The following is a 24029-nucleotide window of genomic DNA, read 5'->3' as shown; positions in this document are numbered from 1 at the left end:
TTTTGTTTTTATGTAGTTAGTAGTCAAAAGAATGTATAATTCCTTTATTATAATGTTCTAGAACGCATTGTAAAATTTTCGTAGTGCAACAGACGAAACTCTTCGCAAAGAAGCTTTTAGTTCGCCTCGTTAAAGCCTCCGGTGGCCAAAACACTGGCAGTTACTTCCGCCAGAAAATAAGCTTAGCCATAAAGGTGACAGCATTTCTATGATTTATTCTCTTTCCTTCTCTATATTTAACATATTTATAGAATACTATTTCGTTTGTTTAGACATCATATATATAAATATAGTGCCATATTTTTGTTAAGAAAGCTTTCGAGGTGTTCTTTTCAACTCAATTTTCCTTAATCATATGTGTTGATACGTGTAATAGTTTACCAAATGAAACGAATGTAACTATTGTATTAAAAACCAATTTATATTAATTTAACTATTTAACGAACACAGCCACAGGCTCCACTATTAATCAGACAGCACGTCCTACTGGCTGTAAAAACTATAGTAAAATAAAATGCGAAAAAAAAACTACAACTACACATGGAATTTATAGCGCGGCCATAAAAACGGGGATTAAAAATAAATCGCTCGAATAAATTGCACCTCGAAATTAAAACACTCCCTCACACGACACGCGTACTGCTAGTATGTGTTGTGGTTTATGGGGCTAGCGGAAGCATAAGCGACGAGCGGGAATATATCAAACGGCTATTCAGAACGCGGGGAGCGGGTATATTCAAACTCACATAACTGATGAGGAATATGACTTAAAAATATCTGCTTATGCTATATTTTATTAAATGGAAACTTACTTTGGAGTATTATTATTTATCATACAATTTAGCATATTATGAACACAAGTACATAATAAGTAAGAAAATCGTAAGGCCAATATTCATGAAAAGCAGCGATGTGATAAAGTGGTTTGAAACAAGAAAACATTTCAGAAAGTTATTATTGTGAGGTCATGGAGACGTGATTGTGGGGTCCTCAGCCTAAATAAAAAGAACGTCTATGGTGCGACTGGGACCTTGACAATATCTGCATAATAAGGTCGTGCCTTCCTATCTTCTTTATTTTACTGTAAGGTAACTTTGCGAAAAATTTCAAATAGTGGAAGTATTTACGATAAATTTCTATCCACTGCCTCCGTGGCCGAACAGTTGCAATGCCGGACAGTCCGGCGCAGAGGCCCCTGGTTCGATTCCCGGGCCTGGTGAAATATTTGTACGGCCTACGTTTATGTCTTTCGTGAATTTGTGGTTGTCTATGTGTGTGTCCATGGCACCCACGACACAGGGTTTCCCTAGTGCGGGGCTATGTTGAGTGTGTGCGTTATTATTATTATTGTATATATATCGAAAAAATATAATTACGAATGCTAATATTATGTTCTACGTTTAGAAATAATTTTTGAACTTTTATTTAGCGTGCATTATGAAATAAATTTGTATAGTTAAAAGCCACTAAGAGAAAATCGAGATTTAAAATGATTTCACAACAGCCAATAAACACTTTTTTAATGACTCCGTCGTTTTTCTTTAGTAACTTCAACTTTTGACAGGTCAATGTCAAATGCGGAAAATTAAAGGAAAGTTATTGGGAAAATATTCGGAAAAATATTTCTTTTTCTGAAAAATATGATTTTTACAAAATGGACTTTTTCCATGAGCCAGCACTATGTATTATTGTTAGTAAAGGTGATGAAACTCAAATAATTGAAACCGAAAGATAAGTCTTTTTTAATAATATAAAAACGAAACTCCATACATACACAGAATTTACCTAGTTTGAGTTCCTGTCTTTCATATTCATTTATAATACCAAGTAACGGGACGAACAAGTCGTGCGCCTGGTGGTAAGCGACACGCCTATCCATAATAGAATAGAATAGAAAACGTTTATTTGCCAGAATACAGTAATTATACAGATCTAAAATAAAAATAGGTACAATGTATTCAACCTGCAAGCAGGTGTGCAAATATTAATTGAAGTAAATATTTTAGATAGTATTTCCTCTGATGAAAAATCGCAAACAGACATAACACTGCAGTACTGATTAATGTGTTCTAATTTATTCTAATTTCCATTATTAATTAATAACAAATTTAACTTAATAAAAATTGTTATTGTTAAAATAAAAAAAATTGTAAAACGTATGTAGCGTAAATTGGAATGTTCTTTGTAAAATTTAAATCAGGGTGGTTTGCATGAATATTAGATATAACTGGTTGATGCCTTTACCACCTCAACCAACCGTGACCATGGGACCTATAAAGGGCCCGAAACGTTGGCTTGTGTGAAAAAAACAAATATACGCGATTTAAATCCGGAAAAATAGTTTCATTTCCTATGTGTAACAATCGCGAAAACCTAAGAACTCGAACTCTTTGTGTTTAATATTTTTTTCTAAGGATATAAATGGGTACACAGTACTTAGCAGTTACAGCTGAAAGCTCTTCACTTGTACCTTTAGAGTTGCCCTAGCAATATTCCATTGTTCTTTTCGCTCGCTTGTTAGCATCGCCGATGGCAGCTAGAGGTGTTATTAATAACGAGTTTAGGTGCAAAATCCAGCACCTAATTGGTGTGAATTAATTTGAACAAGTGCTTTGTAAGAGGCTGTTAATAAATCCGGAAAACGGCAGGAAATTTTTCGTCTTAATTATTTTCTATGGTTTTTTTTGTTTTCCACATAATAAATTTCACTTTTGAATAACGTATTATAGCAACACTTAAATGTTAAGTGTTTATGTATAATTAACAACACTATTTTTGTTTTTAAAAGTACGGTCTTCGTAGATATTTATTTAATAAAAATTATCGAGATTAGGTACATGAGATCGGGCTTATATAAAATGCCCCAAATGCCCATATGCCAAATGTCATATCCATATGGAAATGACGGATATGGTCCAGACCCCTGAACACAAAATGTATTCGCCTTCTTTGTTTAACTTCTACTATTTAAGTACAGACGATGCCATAGAGACCTGATCGTCTATTTGGTTTCAAGTAGGTCAGTTCGCAGAAAGGTGCTTAACAAACTTAGCCTTTAACCGTAAAATTAATTTTGGTATGACTTCTTTATTGCATCATTAATGTATGTCGCTTCAAGAATTTTTTTAAGCCATATTAGATCTTTAAATACATTGCTTAAACAAATTTCAACCCAAAAATTGGAGTTCTTATATACTTTTCTGATGAAAGCGTAACTGAAGCTCTCAGAACCAAAAGGTCGCCTGGGGTAAGGTCAGTTGTAGTCAAGCATCAATAGTACTTATATATATTATTTTTTCCACTAATTTGGGAATCCTGATTTGTAGGTACCCAACAGCATAGCTGACGGTGTAAATAAACAGATATTTAACTACTTACTCATTATAAATATAATTCTTAAATTAACGGAAAAAAATTGGTTGAATAAGGACTTCAAAAGTCCCTGAATAACGGCACCTGTAACACGAAATTCAAAATATCGTCACGTACAAACTAATCCCATAGACAACCGAGACTAGAATAACTAAAAAAAAAATAAAAGAAAAACGCCATTCGTATTCCATTCACGCGCTTGGAAAATTATACCTTCTAAAGGCTAAAAAAGCGCCAAGATTGGAAAGAAAAGGGACAAGACTGATGAAAAAGGGGCTAAACAATGAACTGACCCCACCCTTTAGGGCCTCAATCAGGACATGCCCTATATTCGCCCACAAATTGCATCCAATTGTTCACTTTTTACCGCAACGTTTGTTGGGGTGTAGAGAAAAAATACCCTAGGAAAGAATTCACGCAATCCATTGGGTTCTGTACTTATCGAACTACTTTTTCCATAAGAATTAATTACGTTAATACTCATTAAGTATTCTAAGATAAAGAGTGTGAACACTAAAAGCGGCAGTATTTTTTATTAGAAAAGTCACGAACGATTAATATAGCTAATTAAATAAATTATCGTGTTACAATTCTATCAGGTGGCAATAAATGTCTTATTATAATTCCAGAGCGTGCCGATACGAGAATATGTTAAAATATTCCTTATTGCGATGCAAATTTAAATTTCTAAACTTTATATTTGATTTTTATTATCGATTTATTTTTGATGGTATAGGAGACAAAACTAGTGTTGTCCCATAGAACATTGTTTGGGACAACACTGTCCTCCTTATCATAAGTAACGTAATCGATATTTTTAGCGAAATTGAGTTATTAACTTATCTGGGATCAGCAAAAGGAGATCTACAATCTCCTCTAATCGATTTTTTAATGTCTTACTTACTTACTTGTTTCAGTTTTATTGTTTAGCAAAATAATAATTTTTTTTTTGGTGACAATAAAACTTTAGGTGCCCATATTTCGAAAGTCAACGAAATGCAACTGCGTCAGACAAGAAGGGCAAAACAACTTTAACTATTTTGCGTAATTTTTAACCGACTTCAAAAAAAGAAGGAGGTTCTCAATTCGACTCTACATTTTTTTGTGTGTATGTTACGCGATAACTCCGGTATTTGGGAACCGATTTTGATGATCCTTTTTTTGTTGGAAAGAGGGTACCTCGGTATTGGGCCCATTTAAATTTGAAGAAAATATTCCACCTCTAAGGGTGGCAAACTAGGGATGAATTCGGTTTCGGGCACCTTCCAGTAACAGATTTCAATAAAACTTGGCAAATAGATGTAATTCTACGAACTTTTGAGATCGATTTTTTAAGTACTCTGTCCTGATTAAGGTATTACTTACAACGTGAATATTGCAGTGCCTAAGTGTTTACCAGGGTACTCATGCAGTACCCTAAAAAGTATGTTCCATGTGATCGTGTTAAACTAATACTATCTCAATGGAAGTAGGTTTTGGCTTAATTGGTACAGGTTTAGTTGCCTTTAATTTCACGATAAGAGGATTATTATTTATAAACAATCAGTGGTTACAGGTTTCATTTATTTATTTTATTTATTTTCATAAGGGACATCAACAGCATATATATCAACACATTCAAACAACTTATAGAGAGAATAACCTCCTAGACACATGCCAATTACAGATGTACACAACGTTCAATGACAAACATCTAGAGGCCAATTAAACCTATGAGTATATGGATATTAAAAGTAGAAAAAAAAGAAAAATTTTCAGAAAGAAAACTTTTCAGGTTTCTTTATTATCATCTACATTTCCAAAATACTTACTTAAAGAGGTTTCTTTAGCATTACGGATTTTGTATTTATCAGGTTTTTCTATTATCACTGGTTTCTTATTGCTATGAAGCCGTGGTAGCTTAATGGTTTGACCTATCGCCTACAAGACGAGGTTCGTGAGTTCGAATCCGAGCTTACACTTCTAAATTTGCAGAATTTGCGTGCTAAATTAAATTTGAAATTTAACATGAGCTTTTCGTTGAAGGAAGACATCGTAAGGAAACCTACAATCTCACATCAACGAATTAATCATATGAAGTTCTCAATCCGCATAGGGCCCGCGTGGAAACTACAACCCAAACCCTTTCATTGCCTGTGCCCAGCAGTAGGACTATAATATATACAGAGTTATTTCTAGAATACTAAAAACCTCGCACCACTATATTACTAACTTCATAAACAACAACATTTGTTCGATGACTTTTAACAGAACATAATAAATTTACCAAAAATAATCTTTTAAGTTTTTCTTGTACTATCTGACACAAAGCTCAGGTCCTGACTACAGATCATCAGATTTTTACTTTTACAAAAATAAAGATATTTAAATTGATCGCGGTAATAACTCTATGCAGAATGGGGGTGGAGTCGTAGCGGAGGAACTTGCGCGTATGAATTTATCTTACTTACCAAATATAGATCTAAAAAGTGTCAGATAGTACAAGAAAAACTTAAAAGATTATTTTTGGTAAATTTATTATGTTCTGTAAAAAGTCACGGAACAAAAGTTTTTGTTTATGATTTTATACTCCGTCCAACCCACACACCACATATTCCGTGGTCCAATCATTTATTTAACTTTTGACAGGTCGAATTCTAATTAATTAGTGAAGTCCTAATGTCCTAATGCGTTTCCGATTCGCTTTTTTTTATAACAATCGATTTTATTTATGAAGAAGACAAAAATATACTATCTGATTGGAATAGTGTTGTAGCGGTTGACAATTTGTGTACTCAAAAATTAATAATTAGTGTTAATGAGGATTCAAATGACGATTCCCGATATGGGGAAGAATCCGACGATTCATTATAATAAACAATAAGAATTTATTATAATTATTTATAATTTATGTTATTTCATTACAATTTATTAGACAATCTGCTGGCTCGATAAATATCGGAGCTAAAGAGTACGTCGCTTCACTAAAATTAAAAAATAAAAGAGTTCAGAAAGTATTTCATTTGTTTGACAATAGTTGTATGTCAATAATTACGAAACTTCGGTGGTATGCATATGTCAAAAGTTAAACAAATGATTGGACGGAGTATAGTAATATAGTCCTATGAGATTGTTAGTATTTTAAAAATAGCCCTGTATAGGTTATTATTTCATATTATTTTGCAGCGGTCTAACTTTTCATTCTCTCCCGATATTTCAAAGCGGTTTCACGTTTTAAAGTCACAGGGTGGATAGCAAGCGCCAGTTGACAGCTTTGAAGAGACATCTGCCTGCCCTCAAGTGATAATCATTTAAGGACCTCAGAGTCTTGTAATCCGCTTAATAAAAGGTTTCTAATTATCACGATGACTGACTTCAACAATATAGGCTTATTTTTACGATGCTAAGTAACGCAAGGGGCAAGTCGTCCGCCTGGTGATAAGCGACACACCCTATCCATAAAAATTGCCGAAGTTTGTTCTTTTTATCAAAATTATAAACATAACATAGTGTAAAGCAATTTTTTCCCGGATTCTGAAAGTTCTGAACGAGACAAAATGTAAAAAGGATGCACGATTTTTTGCTTTGATGCGCTTTTTAGATCGTAATGGATCATATGTATCAAAATCGATCCAAGGATCGGATCGTGTGCTCTTGAATCGATCTCACAAAAATCGTTTCAAAATTTGTAATAATTAAACACCTTTATTACATGGTTTAATTGCCATAATATTAATAATTTCTTTTTTTGGTTTTCACAGAGGCCAATCCTTTACTTTTACATCTAACTAAACATTTCTATAATAATGTCATATAACTTAATGTCCAAATCATTGTCCCTTCTTTATTTTCCGTTTCTATACTTCATGAAATCAATAATAAGATAAAACTTTTGTTTAAATTACGAATGCGATCTAAACGATTTGATTCGCCCTAATTTTGAATCGATTCACTTAAAAATCGCATTGAAATGAATAGATTAAAAAAATCGTTAGTTCGTATTCAATTGAATAGATCTTCATAAAAATCGAATCGAAATGTGCATCCCTATACCACACCCTTGTCTAACAAAGGCACATTTGCAAAATGACAACTTTTCAGGAGAGAGGTTTATAGACTCTTCCTATTAATTACTTTCGTAGAAACAATTGATCAGTCGATAGGTTTTTATGCTTAAATATCAGAGTTATAAAATTTCACAAACATATTTGTTTCACGTAGTCCGAGTTATTTTTATGACTGTTGACGTATTTGGTTTTAAAAGATCAGAGTGAACACGCATCTCAGCGAGCATGTACTATTAGCAAAGTTGAAGCGTTCCCGGCTACAAAACATTTGATTTACAAGCTGCGATTCTAGTTAGCCTCATCCCTTCTTCGTTAACCTTTTTTTGATAATCTTTTGTTTATATTAAAAATATGATGTAGCCCCTAAACGCCTTGACTGACTAACTAGAACAAGCAAGCTGCTAACCGCTACTGACCGCCGTTACTGGAGGCCAAAATGGACCTTAATGTGGTGGTATGTGCCAACCTCGCACACATCTTCTAGCAGTCCCATATCTTTCTACATAAGTTTTGTTTATAGTGATGTCCCTATCATCTACCGTGTATCGTGTGCAAGTACAGGAACCACAAAAGTTCAGGTCCTGACCACAGATCATCATCACATATTCTAGTAGTTGAAACTATGGACAAAGGTGAATCTATATTTAATGTAATAAGGTCTATATTTCACTAAAAACACATAATAGAATTCACCAAAGCCATTTCCGCCGTAATAATAAAAATCAATTAAGTTTCAATTTCAATAGCTTCTTAAAAACGGTTTATTACAGACAATGAAATTGGTATTTCGGGATTGTAGATAGAAACTTTGCGGTTTTACAGCGGTGATTCGTTTTCTATTGAACTATTTTTTTTATTTTCGCAAAGCGGATTACTTTTTTAACATTTTTTTTTGTTGATGTGATGTACTTTGTAGGTAGATAACAATTGTTGTGGAAGATTATGATCGAAAGATGCTACGCTATATAAATTTTTGAAAATTGCATTTAAGTTTTTGACGACTACTTGTTTAAAAACTCAAGAAGCAGCCACTAAGGAGCCCCTTACTCGCGACGTTTGATCATGTTTTGGACATTGACTAATCAAATTCAATGATATTCAATAGACACGCTGTAGATGTATTGTAATACCAAGTGATGGAACGAATAAGCTGTGCAGTGCGCCTAGTGGTAAGCGACACGCCTGTTCATAACAGTTGCAGAATCGCTCAGAGTTGTAAATCACAAAGAGCTGCGGTGCACTGCCACTGCACCCGTGAGACATAATTAGACAAATCCAATGTGCCTGTAATTTCACCAGCACCCCTCCCCTTCAAAACCGGAACGCAGTAATGCTCACATTACTGCTTGGTGACAGTACTTCCCTGGACAAACTATTTCACAAGAAACTCTGTTTATTTAAATATAGACGTTACTGTTTTATATTCTCACTTCTTTTTGTTCCGCTAAATATGCTGGTTTGTGTAAATCCCATACACGCCCGAGTTTATGCAATTTTTTTAAAGACAATTGATATTTTCTATAAATCCCAATCAAATCTGATCCTAAACCAATGAATTTCTTGGATTAACTGGTAATATATAACATAACACAAATATTCATTGGGCTCAACGCGCGGCCTGGACACCAATCTTACTCAGTTCCTGTATATAATAGTGAGTAGGTACAATAGGTTATAGAAAGAAAGATAATATATAGAAATATATAGAAATATATAGAAAGATGAATACAATAGGTTATATAAAGAATGTCCGTAGCCTGGGCGAAGGAAAATATTCTGGAAAAATCTGTATGGTATGCTCAGTATTCCTTAGATGGTGAACAAAAGTCATTAGCCATATGAAGTTTTCATACAAAATCGGCTTATATGATGGGTTATGGCCGTATACTTAGCGGATGTATTCTGATTGTAAAAGAAGGATGTTGAAGGTACATAAGGTTGTAAAAAAAAAGAATATAACCGAAACATAGTGTAATTCAAATCATGATACCTACTGAACAACTTTCCTTATTCAATCCATTAGTTTCAAAAGTCTTTTTGCGTATTGGATATGGGCTGAATAGAGAAAAGTTCTTCGAAATAATGGGTTGAGAAGCACTTAAAATCTCTTTCGTACTTTTCGTACAATTAATTGTAAACGTGACCGTTAAACACCCAATCAACTTCCAGCGTCCAATATTTATTTCCGATATATATTTTATTTTATATATTATATATTTTATTATATATAAATATTTTACGCCGATTCTTCAATTACTAAATTGTAACTTTCTTTTGTCACAGACGAACTAATGCACAGTGCTGCAATGGGCGGCGGTGCGCTCTTCGGAGTGTCATCAGCGGGACACAGCGGGGTCAACCAGCTGGGTGGGGTGTACGTTAACGGACGGCCGTTACCTGACAGCACGAGGCAGAAGATCGTGGAGCTGGCGCACTCTGGCGCCCGACCGTGTGACATCAGCCGAATACTGCAAGTCTCTAATGGCTGCGTCTCCAAAATCCTTGGCAGGTGAGAATTGACACCTTTTATTTATTTACTTTTCGACACAATCACTTAAATTACAGTGCAGAAATTTGAATTTTGATAAAAGCGAGAACACGTGATTGCAATGTATAGTTTGCGTACATCATCATTGACTATATAAAAATAAGAAATATTTTGCAATAGAAATCCAATATTTTAATTAAATAATTCTCAATTTAACTAGGCTCTAATATGATATCTGGATAATTTTCAGGTTAGATCTCTACCTAATTTCGCTGGAAATTTCTTTTATGAAGCATTATTTAGTGTTTGATAGTAAGTATACTCAAATAATTAAATAATAAAATTTGCCACTGAAATTAGGCAGAGAAAACTAACTTGAAAATTATCCCTCTACTGTTATTTACCAGAAATTACGTTATTAATTCTAGACTGCGCTTGTTCAAAAGAGACCTGTGTGTGTATAAAGACTTCAAGTATTGGTTCAGAACTTATCAGTGTTGAAAGCTTAAATGAGTTGCGTATTATTTACGTTGAAATAAATTCTTAGATCTCTTAAAGAGACTATATTGTCACAAGCATCGAAGCAGCGCCTATAACAATAAAATGGAGTACTATTACCAAAGTACACGAATAAACGAATTATTTAGCACAAAACGCATTGTCAGACGACAAAAGTTGAATCGATTATGAGCATTAAAAGATGGGGTCAAAAACTCGACACGCGTTGCCAAATTGATGGAATTCCCATAGAACCGTCCAAGGAACCGCACAATGGTCCCAACAATACTTGTCGCGGACAAAATTAAGGAATATTTCAATGACTTAATCAATACAATAGTACGAGTTTGCATTCCCATAGTGTATTGTTTTTGGTGAATGACGTACGCGGCAGGGTGTTAGGTGGGAATCGACATCGGGTGCCGCGTATGGGGTGCCTCCAGTGTCGACGGCAATTTTATTGTTTGATTGCGATTTTATCATGGAGATCAAGGAGGATTTTGACCCTCTTGATTATGTCGAAAGCGCCCGAACGCTATGAGTGAGCGAATTTTGCGTTAATGAAAAATTTCGCGCAAAAGAAAAAATAATTTGGGATTTTAAAACGCAAGAAGTGAACATTTTAATGTTCTTTTTATCAAAGTTTATAAGGATTCTAATTGTCGTAAAAGGCTTAAAGCAATTCTTAGAAAATAATAATAATAACAACTACGGATATAACAATAAAGACAAAAGAGTCAAAAGTCAATTTTAAACAATAAAAAATGTTAAAGACGTCAATCAAAGAAACTAGAGCTATTTTAATATGGGGTGTACCTTTCAGGGCTGTCCCACGACCGCCCCTAAATAAAAATCAAAATACAACATTATTTTTCTAGTAATTGGCGCCCCTACTGGGGAAACTGCTTGACGTCGCTTCAAGAGATCTTATAGGAAAGTGAGTTTTGCCTGGGGGACTGTGTAATATTGCCCTCTGGGCGCCTGTTATTATTTTGTAATGTTTTGCTCGTAAAGATATTAGGGCAGCAAGTTGAATTTCACTCGAGAGTCCTTAGAATTGAGCATAAAATAAAAGGGACACATGTTGCAAAAATATGGTGCTTCGTAAATTATTTTTAATTTATGTCAAACATTAAATCAATTTTGTTAATAACAGAGGTCTAGTATCATAGAAGTTCTTTCTACGACAACCGTATCCGTATCTTTACTGTATAGCTTTATTTTTTTTATATAAATAAATAATTCTCAAGATTCACTTTAGTAGCAATAGAGCCCCTTGGTGAAAGAATTTGTCCAGAGAAATACTGCCACCATACCTACTTCTGCCGTTAAGCAGTAATGTATGTCACGGTTTTGAAGGGTGCTGGTGAAACTACAACTACAAGAACTACAGGACTTATCAACTTTATATCTCAGGGAGACAGGCGCAATGACTGTGCCCCTCAGATCTTTGCTATTTAACGCTTTAAGTGGCACTGCAAGTGTTATGGTGTATGACTTGTTCTTGTCGTTATTTGATAATCATAAAAAAACGACATTTATTATTTGTCTTGAGAATTATAGAAAGGTATATACGTAATGTATCATCTTTTCTTATGATAGATAGAATATGGTGAATATGGTGAACGAATATGATAGATAGAATATGAAATATTTTCGCTCACAAAGGATTGTGAGCGAAAATATTTTCAAAACATTAAGTAAATTCACCCTCAATGGAAACAAATATACAACGAACTAATAATGCAAAACAAATTCGAACGATATCACCTAGTCGATAGACGGCTGCAAGTGCGATGTAAAGCATTTTTCCCATACACCCCAAAACATTCTTATCTTGCCAATTACGTGAGGAAAGGGGTCCAGAAGTGTTCCTTGGGGCTCATAGTAAAGGGCAAGCGTGGCAGGACTCCTAATTAAGGAGGGTCCCCGCTGTTAGCTCGCGCAATTCCTGATACCGACTTAACTCTTTGGGAAAAACTGTTGGATCCATTAAGTGCTTTTTGATTATTATTTTTGAGTAAACGATAAAGGTGATCAAACGCGATTATTATTTTTTATCATATGACCTTGAAGTAATGACGTCGATAATGATGATGAAAGTTTTTATGGTGCCAAATGACGAGACGAATAAGTCGTGCGCCTGGTGGTAAGCGACAAGCCTGTCCTTAGCAGTTCCAGCGCCACTCAGAGCTTCAAAACGCAAGAATCTGACTCCCACTGCGCCCGTCACCATGAGACATAAATTGACAAGTCCCAAATACCTGCAATTTCACCAGCACCTTTATTTACCCTTCAAAATCGGAACACAGTAATGTTCACATTATTGCTTTCAGCAGAAATAGATAAGGAGACATTACTTCCCTGGAAGAACTCATTCACAAGTAGCTAGAAAATCAAACAAATGTAAAAAGTGTATTGGATAAATTTGACGTTCTTTCCAGAATGGTGTTTGAAGAAATGTGAAAAGACGCTCTGTAAAGAAACATTACGATCTGTCTGGTAGTAACATAGCAGAAAATTATACTAATTTACTGAAATCTCCAACAGAAAACCCTATTAATATACAATAAAAAAGTAATCAACAAAGCCGGCTAAATTACTTACATAAAATAACCACTTCAAAAACAATCTTAGATAAGTATCCCATCAGATTTAGCCCCCGGAAAAATGCCGATCTGCATCCAATCAATGCCCCTAATGCTCAAATAATAGAGGCGTTATAGAAGGGACCTATAGCAGCAAAAATGATGTAAATAGTTGTGAACAATTCCATGCCAATAAAGTCCATGCCGAAATTTATGGCAAAAACCAAACAAACACCTAGCTTTAAGTAAGACAGACACTATCTTATGATATTTTCAAATTCAAATTCAAATACTTTATTTCGGATTATTCATTCATATTCATCCATATCCATATACTAATAGTGTATCTAACATACATAGCAAATTATATAGATATATGTAACAAAGAAAAAACTGACACACTAATGTTAGTAATTATAACTTATAAATATGTACTGGGTACATGAAGTTTGGTCCAGTGTTTAAGAAATAAAACCTGGACCCTGCCAGCAATAATACTCACGATGCCGTTACGGCTGCCACGCACTGTGCGCATCAAGGATGCCGCTTTCTTTCTGACGATGGCGGCAAATCCATCTACATAAGCATTCCAGACGCGCTACAGAATCGTGGCAGCTGCAACAGCATCCTGAATATAATAGCCCTTTCGGACCGGCTCCGAAATTACTTGAAATTACTCCGAAAAAAACTTGTATCTACCTGAAATTGTGACTTGTGACAAATCTGAGGTCAATTCCTATTTTCCGGCCGCCATCTTCGAAAATTTTGACCCACACAATTGTAATAACTTCGACCCTATTTAACAGGTGCATAATTGTGTAGGAACACGATTGTATTTGGATGGGCTTTTAATATGTAATTGAATAAAATACAACAACTATAATTTTGTTGTAATTATTATTTATTTGGTGAATAAAACTTAAGACATGTCTTACATGCAAAACCAACTAACAGTCTTAAAATGTTTTCTAATAGTACTTTTTATCATAATAAGTCTCACCGTGTAGTCTGGTGTAAAATATTTCTCAAAATATTGGGCGAGTGTTCCTACCGAATTCACATTAGGGAAAGAATCCTCTGGCATGGACGCTTCTTCTTCTTCCATTGGGGCGTGTTTAGAGATACGTCATCAACACACTCGTCTTCCGATTTTGAGGATGAGCACTCCTCAGCATCACGACGTTCCGTTCCGAGTTTTTGTTTCAGTTGTCGAAATCGTCTTCATATCTGCCCTCATTATCGGACCCGCGTAACAAACTTCAATTTCTTAATTTGATAATTTACGTGTCATGCGGAAATATCCCGAAAAAACCGAGAAAAGCGTAAAAAAAGTAAGTACGTAAGTTGTACTTGGGCGCCGGTCATAACAATTGTCGTAACAAGTGTTGCAAAAGATCGTCAATATTTTTTTGGAAGCTAGATAGTTATTAGCATGATGTTTTGATTTAATTACATGAAATCTTTAATGTATTATTACGTTTAGATGTTAAAAAACAGTGTTTCAAACGTAAAAGCATAAATAGATACTCACGATCTAAAAAGGTGGGTCCGCTAAAATCCGTCCTAAATTCAATTCAATTCTTTATTGCATTTACCATGAAATGAAATGATGTGTTGGTGTTCGCAAGGCGACTAGTCGATGCACTAATTTTAAATGCAAGGTAAAAGTTTGTCTAACGCGAAATCGTGCGACGATAAACCAATCAGTCCTGTATGGCCGGATTCCGTAAGGCTGTCTACGACTCTTAGACAGCTGAGAGCAAGTGTAGTCACCCATAGGCTGCAGTTGTAAAAGGTCTGGCAATAAGCTTTAAATAGCAATAACTTTACGTCGTAAGTACACCTTACAAAACTACGGGTCAACATGTTGCACTTAATTGAAATCGGATTTTGTGTGAGAGCAATACTGGTCTCTTTTATAGCGTCTGAGAGCCTGATGTGCAAGTGAATAAGCACCACGAAAATGCAGAGTGGTCCTAATGTTTAGTAGCAGTAGAGCTCCTTGTGAAAGATTTCGTCCAGGGAAACAATGCCACCATACCTATTTCTGCCACAGCAATGTGCGCATTATTGCGTTCAGGTTTTGAAGGTTAAGGGTGCTGGTGAAATTACAGGCACATGGGACTTGTCAACATATGGTGACTGAAGGTTACGAACGCAGGGTTTTCCACTAGGCAGCGCCGGTCGTGCGACTTGTTCGTCCCGTCACTTGATATAAAAAAAAATGTTCTTTGTCTATCGTAAAACGTATTCCACGAGTGTGACATGTATTGATTGCTAAGTAGGTAGAACAACTAGCTTTTACCGTTAAAAACTAGCAGTGATAAAGGTATCGAGTTCTTAGTTTTTCGCGATTGTTACACATAGGAAATGAAAATATTTTTCCGGATTTAAATCGCGTTAGTAAAGTTGTTACATTGGAGGCATTGTCTCAAAGGTCAATCATAGTAGGTGAGTAATAAAAAATAATAAAATTCCACTAATTAATTTTTCTACGGTCAATACTGTATTATAATTCTATCAACAAAATTTATAACTAAAAAAAATTGCCTATTATCACTGGGAAACGCAGGCCAAAATCGATAAATTTGTTGTTTGATGCAATAATGACTGGGTTAGCAGCCAATTCATTTGCGATTTCAATTGTGGGTAGTCACTTTGTTACGGTAATTGGTTTTCGATATTTCGCAGTTAAGGGAAACTGGGAAAAATACAGTGCGACATTTGAAAAGCAATTAGAGCTCATAGTGAAAGAATTCGTTCAAGGAAATTTACCACTACCAATATAATATTTATTTCTGCCGCCAATCAATAATGTGAGCGCAGAAATGCGTTCCGGTTTTGAAAGATGTAGGTGTTGGTGAAACTCCAGGCACATGGAACTTGTTAACTTCATGTTCCAGGCTGACGGTGTCATGGCAGTGGTCCTCAGATCTTCGCTGTTTTAAGTTGTGAGTAGCACTGCAACTCATCTCAGATATCATAAAAGATAAAGACGAGATTGTACTCTGCATAGAATACGTTAGGAAATCAACGTTAACATCGTGTATTTGAGACGCACAACATAAACATCTTTAGTCAGGTTAATACAATATATGTTTAATAACATCTTTTCAAAAATAGATCTCCAGCTAATGTCCTGTATTGTGCGTTATTTTTTTCAAGCAAGTCGTGTGTCTGGTGGTAAGCGACGCACGTTTCTATAACAGTTGCAGTGTCACTTAGAATTTTAATCGTAAAGCCTAATTTACATTACGGAATAGATTAATTTTGATGTGACCATTCGTGAATCCACCAACGTCTTCGTTTTCGAGACATTCTTATGTTATTTTGTACATTAATATCTGTGTAACAACATTATGCATTGCAAAAAATGACTCGGATGCCACCGGTGTCATGATGTCACAAGATTAACAAGTCAGTCAGTCAGTCAAGTTTCGTGAAATCAATTTCAACATGCATTAAGTTAGTTTCGTAATGTAAATTCACTGCCACTGCACTCATCATCCTGTTGGTGGCACTGCACATGGCATAGTATTTGCATATCTGATACATTTGGCAAACAATTACCATGTTTAGACAGCATGTGTAACCAATTATTTGCCTTATTGGCCTATTCGACAAATAGACAAACACCAAACGCGCTTTACCGTGCGCTGGTCGGTTTCTTAATGCACATCAAAGGAGCCAAATAGGCAAATACGCAAGTAAACTGTCCACTCTATGGGCAAATTAATTATACTAACACCTTATTTCGCTCCATGTGTAGACGGTCGTATTTTTCCAAATACATCAAATACCCAATAGCGAGTACAAGTAGCCATGTGAAGTGCTGCATGAGACGTAAAGTTGACAAGTCTCATGTTCCTGTAATTACACCAACATTCTTATCCTTCAAAACCGTACGTAAAGTTTTAGAAAAATATTCATTCACCTGTTGCGTGAAACGTAATTTACATAGAACGTAAAGTTCATCGACATTAAACAAACTCCTACTCAATTAAAGCGTAGTCACCGCTCCTGATCCCTTTTGAAATCGCCGTCCGGGGCGCAAACCGATTAAGTACAGATGCTTCCCATTTTTTATACCACTAGAATATATCCTCAATGTACCTACATTTATACACATATATTGAAATTTCCAATTTTGAAAAATTCTTCAATATAATTTAAAAAGTGTAGGTACTTTTGACCTTTTTTGATTTCCATTTGAAACTTGGTACACTATTGCTTTGTTTTTCTGGTGGTAGGGATCTGTCTGTATAGAACCACCGCAACACCTTTTCTCTTTTTTTATCCTCCAATTTCTACTATTATCAGTAAAATTACGTCAAGAGATTGTGATCGTTATATTTTCAGTAAATATTTTACTTGTCATGACATTGCAATCGCCATATTCTTAGGAAAAATATATTAAGAAATTGCAATCGTTATATTGACAGAAAAAAATGTGTCATTGCAGAACATTGCAATCGCTTTATTGTAGCTAGAAATACGTTAGGGTATTGCAATCGCTTTATTGCCAGTAAAACTAATGCCGTTGAATTGCACTCGCTACATTGTCAATAAAAATATGCCATGACATTGCAATCATTGTGTCTGGTTCGATTTTAATAACAAAATAGGCAATAAACTCTGGACACTTGTAATGGTAAGTGAAGGTAAGTTTACATTATTTCAGGTTACATTCGAGTTTGGTTAACCGGTCAAATGATGAGTGTACATTGTTTACATGATTCCAGTCAAATTGCAGGCAAATCCTCAACAGGAATAAACCTGATTATGCGCTCGAGCACTGAACTAGAATAGCGATTCATATAATACTAGAGATCGAAATAGGCATTGTATATTTACCTAAACTATACGGAAGGAATATACATAGAGTGGATAATACCTCCCACTGATATTTCAGAATTATTGTATTGTAATTTGTAATATATATATTTCGAGTTCTTAGGTTTTCGCGATTGATTTGATTTCTTGGGATCTAAATTGCACATATTTGTTTTTTTTTTTTTCAAATAAAATAACACATATTTCGGGCTCTTTACAGGGAAACACTGGCTTGTTTGAGAAAACGAATGTACGTGATCTAGATCCGAAAAACATGTTTCATTACCAATCGTTACATATTTTTACACACGTAACTAACAAAATTGTATTTAAAAGAAAAGTTTTGTGGTCGAAAATAAAAATACAAATTTATTTTTATTGTTTGCTTTAACTTATTAATCATTTCGAGATTTCAGAGGGAGGTATTATTAACTCTATGTTTATTACTTGAAGTTCAGGTAAAAGAAATGTGCCAATTCCGATCTCCAATAATGATACCTGTAACAAACCTAACACCATTGAGGTGAGCCAGATTTTCCATGTTTCGTTTAAGACTGGAACGAATGAATGAAAGAATGGAATTGAATGGATGAAACACTTGTTCTACTTTAAAAACTGTTACTTCTATACAGGGTGAATTGGAATGCCTATATGAATAATGTAAATATAGTTTTAAAAAGTGTACACGTCCCTAAAAAACCGTTCCCCTTTTGTAACGCTTAAGGCTATATATATTTATTTCCCAACCCTTAGCGGTAATAACTATGTAATATACGACACGAGTTAGCTCTCAATATCGCCTGAAGCCTAAACAACTATCGGCAGATGACAACATTTTAATACCGCGTTTGGTTTAGGGTTGACACGGTTTGCACTGTGGTTTTAACAGTTATATTTGAGGACACAAATAAATTTTTTTTTGTATTTTTTTGAATGGTTTTTTTTGCAGATACTTTGCGAAAATCTATATTAATAAAAATGGAAGTACATTAATTTACTACTCCGCGTGTACGTTAAGTCGTGCAAAGTAGCTGCGCTTGTGTTGAGTATTTTTTCATGCAGACAATTATAAAATACTTAAATAGCATAAACGCAATTTCAATCACAGCCACCACCACCCGACGCGTGTTCCACCGCTCTACGCGGCATCATCAGGAGATATTCACTGTTGGCTCGGCGAAGAATTCTTGTACATTTTAGAATACATACTCGAGCTAGTTCTTTCAGTATTAACTGCCTTAAGCTTAAACAATATGTGATTAATCAAAAACTATTATGCAATTTTCAAATTGATATACTAGACGTCACTCCCATTATGTCTTTGTAGAAAAATTTTATTTGTCAAACCGGGGAAAACTTTTTTTCATCGTAACGACCTCGATGGACCAACAGTTAGGACAGTGGGCGAAAGATGCGGAGGCCTTGAGTTCTCTTTTCTAAATTGGTTCTGGTCTGAGTGTTCTGGGTCTTAGCTCAGCGAATTTCCTACTTCGAGACCAGACAATACGTGTAACCACACGTATTGCCTGGTAACCGTCTGGCTTTCTATTTTAGACACTCGCCTCTCCCATGGCCTAAAAGACTAGTTTTGAATGTTTAAATGGGAGCGGCGGTATTCTTCGGCAATAGCACAGTCGACCGGGGTCAGGGATTCAGGTTCAAGAACCGGCGAACATTACGTGCCGTATCGAGCCGGACTGCTTTTTGCATTTGTGCTGGACGTGACATGCTACAGAAATGCAATCGCCTCTAGTTTTTAGCGAGGCTGATTTTAATGAACTCGACGCATTATTATTATTATTTTCTATTTTAGACTCTCACTTCTCCCATAGCCAAAAAGATTGAAATTATTATTATTCTTGTTGTTATAATTTATTAATACAAAGTCGAACACTGAGAAAAATACCTTCGATCCTTCAAGCATACCATGCCAGATATTCTCCCAACTGAGCTAGGGAACCAACTACCAGACTTTACGTTTTTTTCTGTGTTCTTGTTGTAGATGTTTGTGTTGTAAGAAATCTATTTCTTTCCTCAACTAACTAAAGATGTCGCTTTAGTAATTGTCATTTTTAGTTTTTATTGAATATCACGATGTTTTACTACCATGATGTTCAATTTTTTTTGTAAGTTTACTCCACTTGTTTGCTATAATTATGAATACAAGGAACGAGCACTAAGACAAAAAAGTCCTTCGATCCGAAGTAGGTTTTCAAGCATACCGTGCCAGACAATTATTATAACAATATTTTTATATTCTAACTCTTTGAAAAGGTGGTTCAAATTACGTGCCCATGCCAGTGCCGGGAATACATCTGTGGTTCTAGTGAAAAGAGGTACAAGTCAAAAAAAGCTTTAAAAGATACAAAACAGATATGATAATTAAGCGTTAATTGTTTTTCGCGTTTTTTTATAATATCAAGTGACGGGACGAACAAGTCGTGCGCCTGATGGTAAACTACACGCCTGTCCATAACAGATGCATTGCCACTCAGAGCTTTAAATCGCAAAGATTTGAGGGGCACTGCCACTGCGCCCGTCACCCTGAGACATAAGTTGACAAGCACGTGGCACTGTAATTTCACCAGCACCCTTACCGTTCAAAACCGGAACACAGTAATGAGGACATTACTACTTGGCGGCAGAAATAAGTAAGGTGGCAGTACAACCCTGGACTGGAGTTTAAAAAGTTTCCTTGTTGGCTTTTTCGACTTGTACCCCTTTTCACTAGAGCCACAGATATAACTTCTAATAATACGCACAAGATAATTCTCTCTCACAAAACGGAAAACAATAATATCGAAAAGTTCTTGTCGAATAAATACTTCACTATCAGTTTCCCAGTATTTGTGTAGCGTTCACTATTGACACGATATCGACAATCGTATCGATGCCGTTGAAATATCGACACATGTCGATCTCACAACAATAGATCGCGTTGAGTACATCCTGTATATCGGCCAGCTTAACTTTTACCACCGATATAAATACCGAGGGTTTATTCCAGCTGTATTTCAAGCTACTAAAGACGAGTTTTAGGCGAAAAGAATTTTGTCGTGCGAAAGTGTGTTGGTTGTAAGCAAATGTATTTGTATAGGTCCTTGAACTTAAGAGGATAGATAAGGGATTATATTTTGTAATTGTGTTGTAATGATGCTTAAGTACGGGAAGTAGAAATATGTTTCTTTTAGAAATATTTTTCTTTATCTTTACCATTTTATTTTACATTTAAAACTCAGAAAAACTTGCTACATTAATGTACAAGGGTATATATACATTGTAGAGTTTCACAGCTTCGTATTTATTTCCAAATTAGTTCACTCTATCCAATTTCGGTGGCAGTTTTAATATTTGAAATAGTTAAGTAAGTTATCTTGACATATTAAATAATACTTCATGATAATATTGTAGAATACTTAAATAATAACTTCAGTGCACAGTACTAAAAACCGACCTCAAAAGTCATACCCTGCTACCCTTAGAGGCGGAATATAGTGTTCAAATTTAAATCGGACCGCTACTGAGGCACCCTCTTTCCATCAAAAAAGAATAATCAACATGGACTCACAAATTAATGAGCGTGTAAAATACATAAAGATAAACATACAGTCCAATTGAGAACCTCCTCCTTTTTTGAAGTCGGTTAATAAAAACTGTCACAGAAATTAGGTAGAAAACACTAACCTGAAAATGACCCATCTGTTTACAATTATCTATTCTGAGTACTCAGTAAGACTAATAGCAATTGTCATGTATAAAGTAACGTGCTAGACAACAATACTAATTGCCAGATTTCAAACTAGAAAATTCCCTGTTCCCAGACTAAAACGAATCTAGAAAACCGTTGAGCCACCGAAGTTGTCACATATACACATTTTCATATACTATTTTGGTTTTAATTAAATTAAATTTTATAACTGAACTTTAAAACAGGACGTAAATATTTTAAATATTTAAATATTTGCTAAATCCTAAAACATTATCTCCCGAAAAATCTACGAAAAGTCGCTTACGCCCCTTTTTCAAGACACTGGTGATTTATATATGATGTATATTCTAAGTTTTCTTCATATAGGAATAGCGCTTCATATATATATATACTTTACTTTTTACATGCTCAACATTTTGCTATGGGGTTATCCTACCTATAGCGCTGGTTTTCAGCAAACCCGATATATGACTTCTATGGCCTGGTGGTTTCTACAAAGCACCGACGAAATATGGTTTTCTGTATTGTATTACTAAATGTTCAATAGATACCTGTAGATATCGCAAAGAAAATTTCCCCTATTTATTACAAAAGCAACTTTGATTCTAGACTTCCTTAATAAGACCGTAAGGGTTGTCACTTGATAACGAAGTTTCAGAAGTGGCTTGAAGCACCCAAAAACTTATTTACTTAGTAAAAAACCTGCTTTAAAAATCCAACCCAATTGTTCGTTAAAGAGCCTAAAGATCATCACTAGGTTTCGTCAAGAGATATTTTCAACAATTCCTAAACTTCGTGCCTGGCTCAAAAGTTAATAACAATAACGCACACACTCAACAATAGCCTCGTACTGGGGAAACCCTGTGTCGCGGGTGCCATGGACACACACATAGACAACCACAAATTACGCCAAAACTCACGAGAGAAATAAATGTAGGCCATACAAATATTTCTCCCGACCCGGGAATCGAACCTGGGACCTCTGCGTGGCAGTCCAGCATGGTAACCGTTCGGCGTCGGAGGCAGTTGTTCAGTTGGCAGTTCCCATTATACTGGCAGCATTGCCGAGCTGGTCGACAATGTACACTTGCTGAACCAACCAAAGCCCAGAGAGGTGATATAGAGTAGGTTGGAATTTTTGTTAGTCTTTCAGTACCTAGTATTTTGGCCATTCTGACTACGTCAATAACTTTCCCCCATTAAATCTCTTCAAACTACCATCCCAAACTACGCTCTCACCACTATCCGATATCCAAACTAAGTGTAGACTTGCACACAGATATTACGAGACGGGGTCTATCAAGCCGAGAGCTATAGGCGGGTCCAAACCTCGGGTGGCGACCACGCCGGTAGTCCAGAAGATCGCAGACTACAAGAGAGAGTGTCCTTCAATCTTCGCCTGGGAGATACGAGACCGTTTGCTGAGCGAAAACGTGTGCAATAACGACAACATTCCTAGTGTAAGTACAAATATTTGATAATTGCACTTTTAATTTTCTTGCACGACTAAAGATAAGTTGCACCCAGTATTTAGCAACAGTAGAGTACCTTGTGAAAAAGTTCGTTCAGGAAAATACTGCCACTTTACCTGTGTCTCGGGGTGACGGGCTCAATGGCAGTGCCCCTCAGATCTTTGTAATTATTAGCTCTGAGAGGTACTGCAAGTGTTATGGACAGACGTGTCGCTTACGATTAGGTGCACGACTTGTTCGTTCCGACACTAAACTTGGTATCATAAAAAAAAATTAAGAATTAGAAATATACAAAATTATGCTTCAGATTATTCAATATTGCAGTTATAAACAGTGTGTTTTGTAATGCTTCTTATCACAACTAACGTAATCGATATTTTTAGCGACATTGAGTTATTAACATATCTGGAATCAGCAAAACGAACTCTACCACCCCCTATAAGCGGTTTTTTCTATATCTTATTTAGTTTCAGTTGTTTGATTGTTAAGCAAAATCAGCAGACTAGACATTCTTTAAAGAATAAAAAAACTTTTGATGCCAATATCTCGAAAGTTACCATTAGTTAGTTACAGTTCTCAAACTCGTATCTTATAAAGAGTGATTATTTAGGAGATGGCAAAACTACCTATTTATTTTAAATTTCTTATCAAGGGTGTTAATTTGGATACATTACTTTAAGAATAGGTAAAAGTCAGTATGTAAATATGAAGGAAATGTGAAATCGGCCTGCAAAATTTGTGTATACAATCCATTTTTTGCACGTCAGTAACTTTGTGTTTTAAGTTACGGTCTGAGTTTTATTACGTTAAAAAGTCAAATACAGACCCATTTTTTTATTTCTTTTTTTCATAATTGTACAATTACGCTCGTAATTATATAATATTATTAATTGATATCATATGACTTCTGCGCGTTAAGTTTTTGGATAAAACAAATACGTAAGTATAATTTTTCTAATTCAACGGGATTTTGTTGCTATCATAAACTTAATGTACCATATTTCTTTTCAAAAAAGATCAGAT

General features: G+C 35.2%; 1 protein-coding gene across 1 annotated transcript in view; it reads left to right on the top strand.

Moving 5' to 3' along the window:
* Nucleotides 1-24029, top strand: part of LOC113228888 (paired box protein Pax-6) — a 90006-nt gene that overhangs the window by 6371 nt on the left and 59606 nt on the right. The window contains exons 2-3 of the mRNA XM_026462317.1: nucleotides 9702-9927; nucleotides 22814-22994. Coding sequence (XP_026318102.1) covers nucleotides 9702-9927; nucleotides 22814-22994 — 407 coding nt within the window. The remainder of the gene's footprint in view (nucleotides 1-9701; nucleotides 9928-22813; nucleotides 22995-24029) is intronic.

This window comes from Hyposmocoma kahamanoa, unplaced genomic scaffold, assembly GCF_003589595.1.
Source record: "Hyposmocoma kahamanoa isolate Upper Pololo Valley unplaced genomic scaffold, ASM358959v1 262, whole genome shotgun sequence".
NCBI lineage: Eukaryota > Metazoa > Arthropoda > Insecta > Lepidoptera > Cosmopterigidae > Hyposmocoma > Hyposmocoma kahamanoa.
The sequence above is the reverse complement of the archived record's forward strand: the minus strand, read 5'-3'. Positions and strand labels throughout refer to the sequence as shown.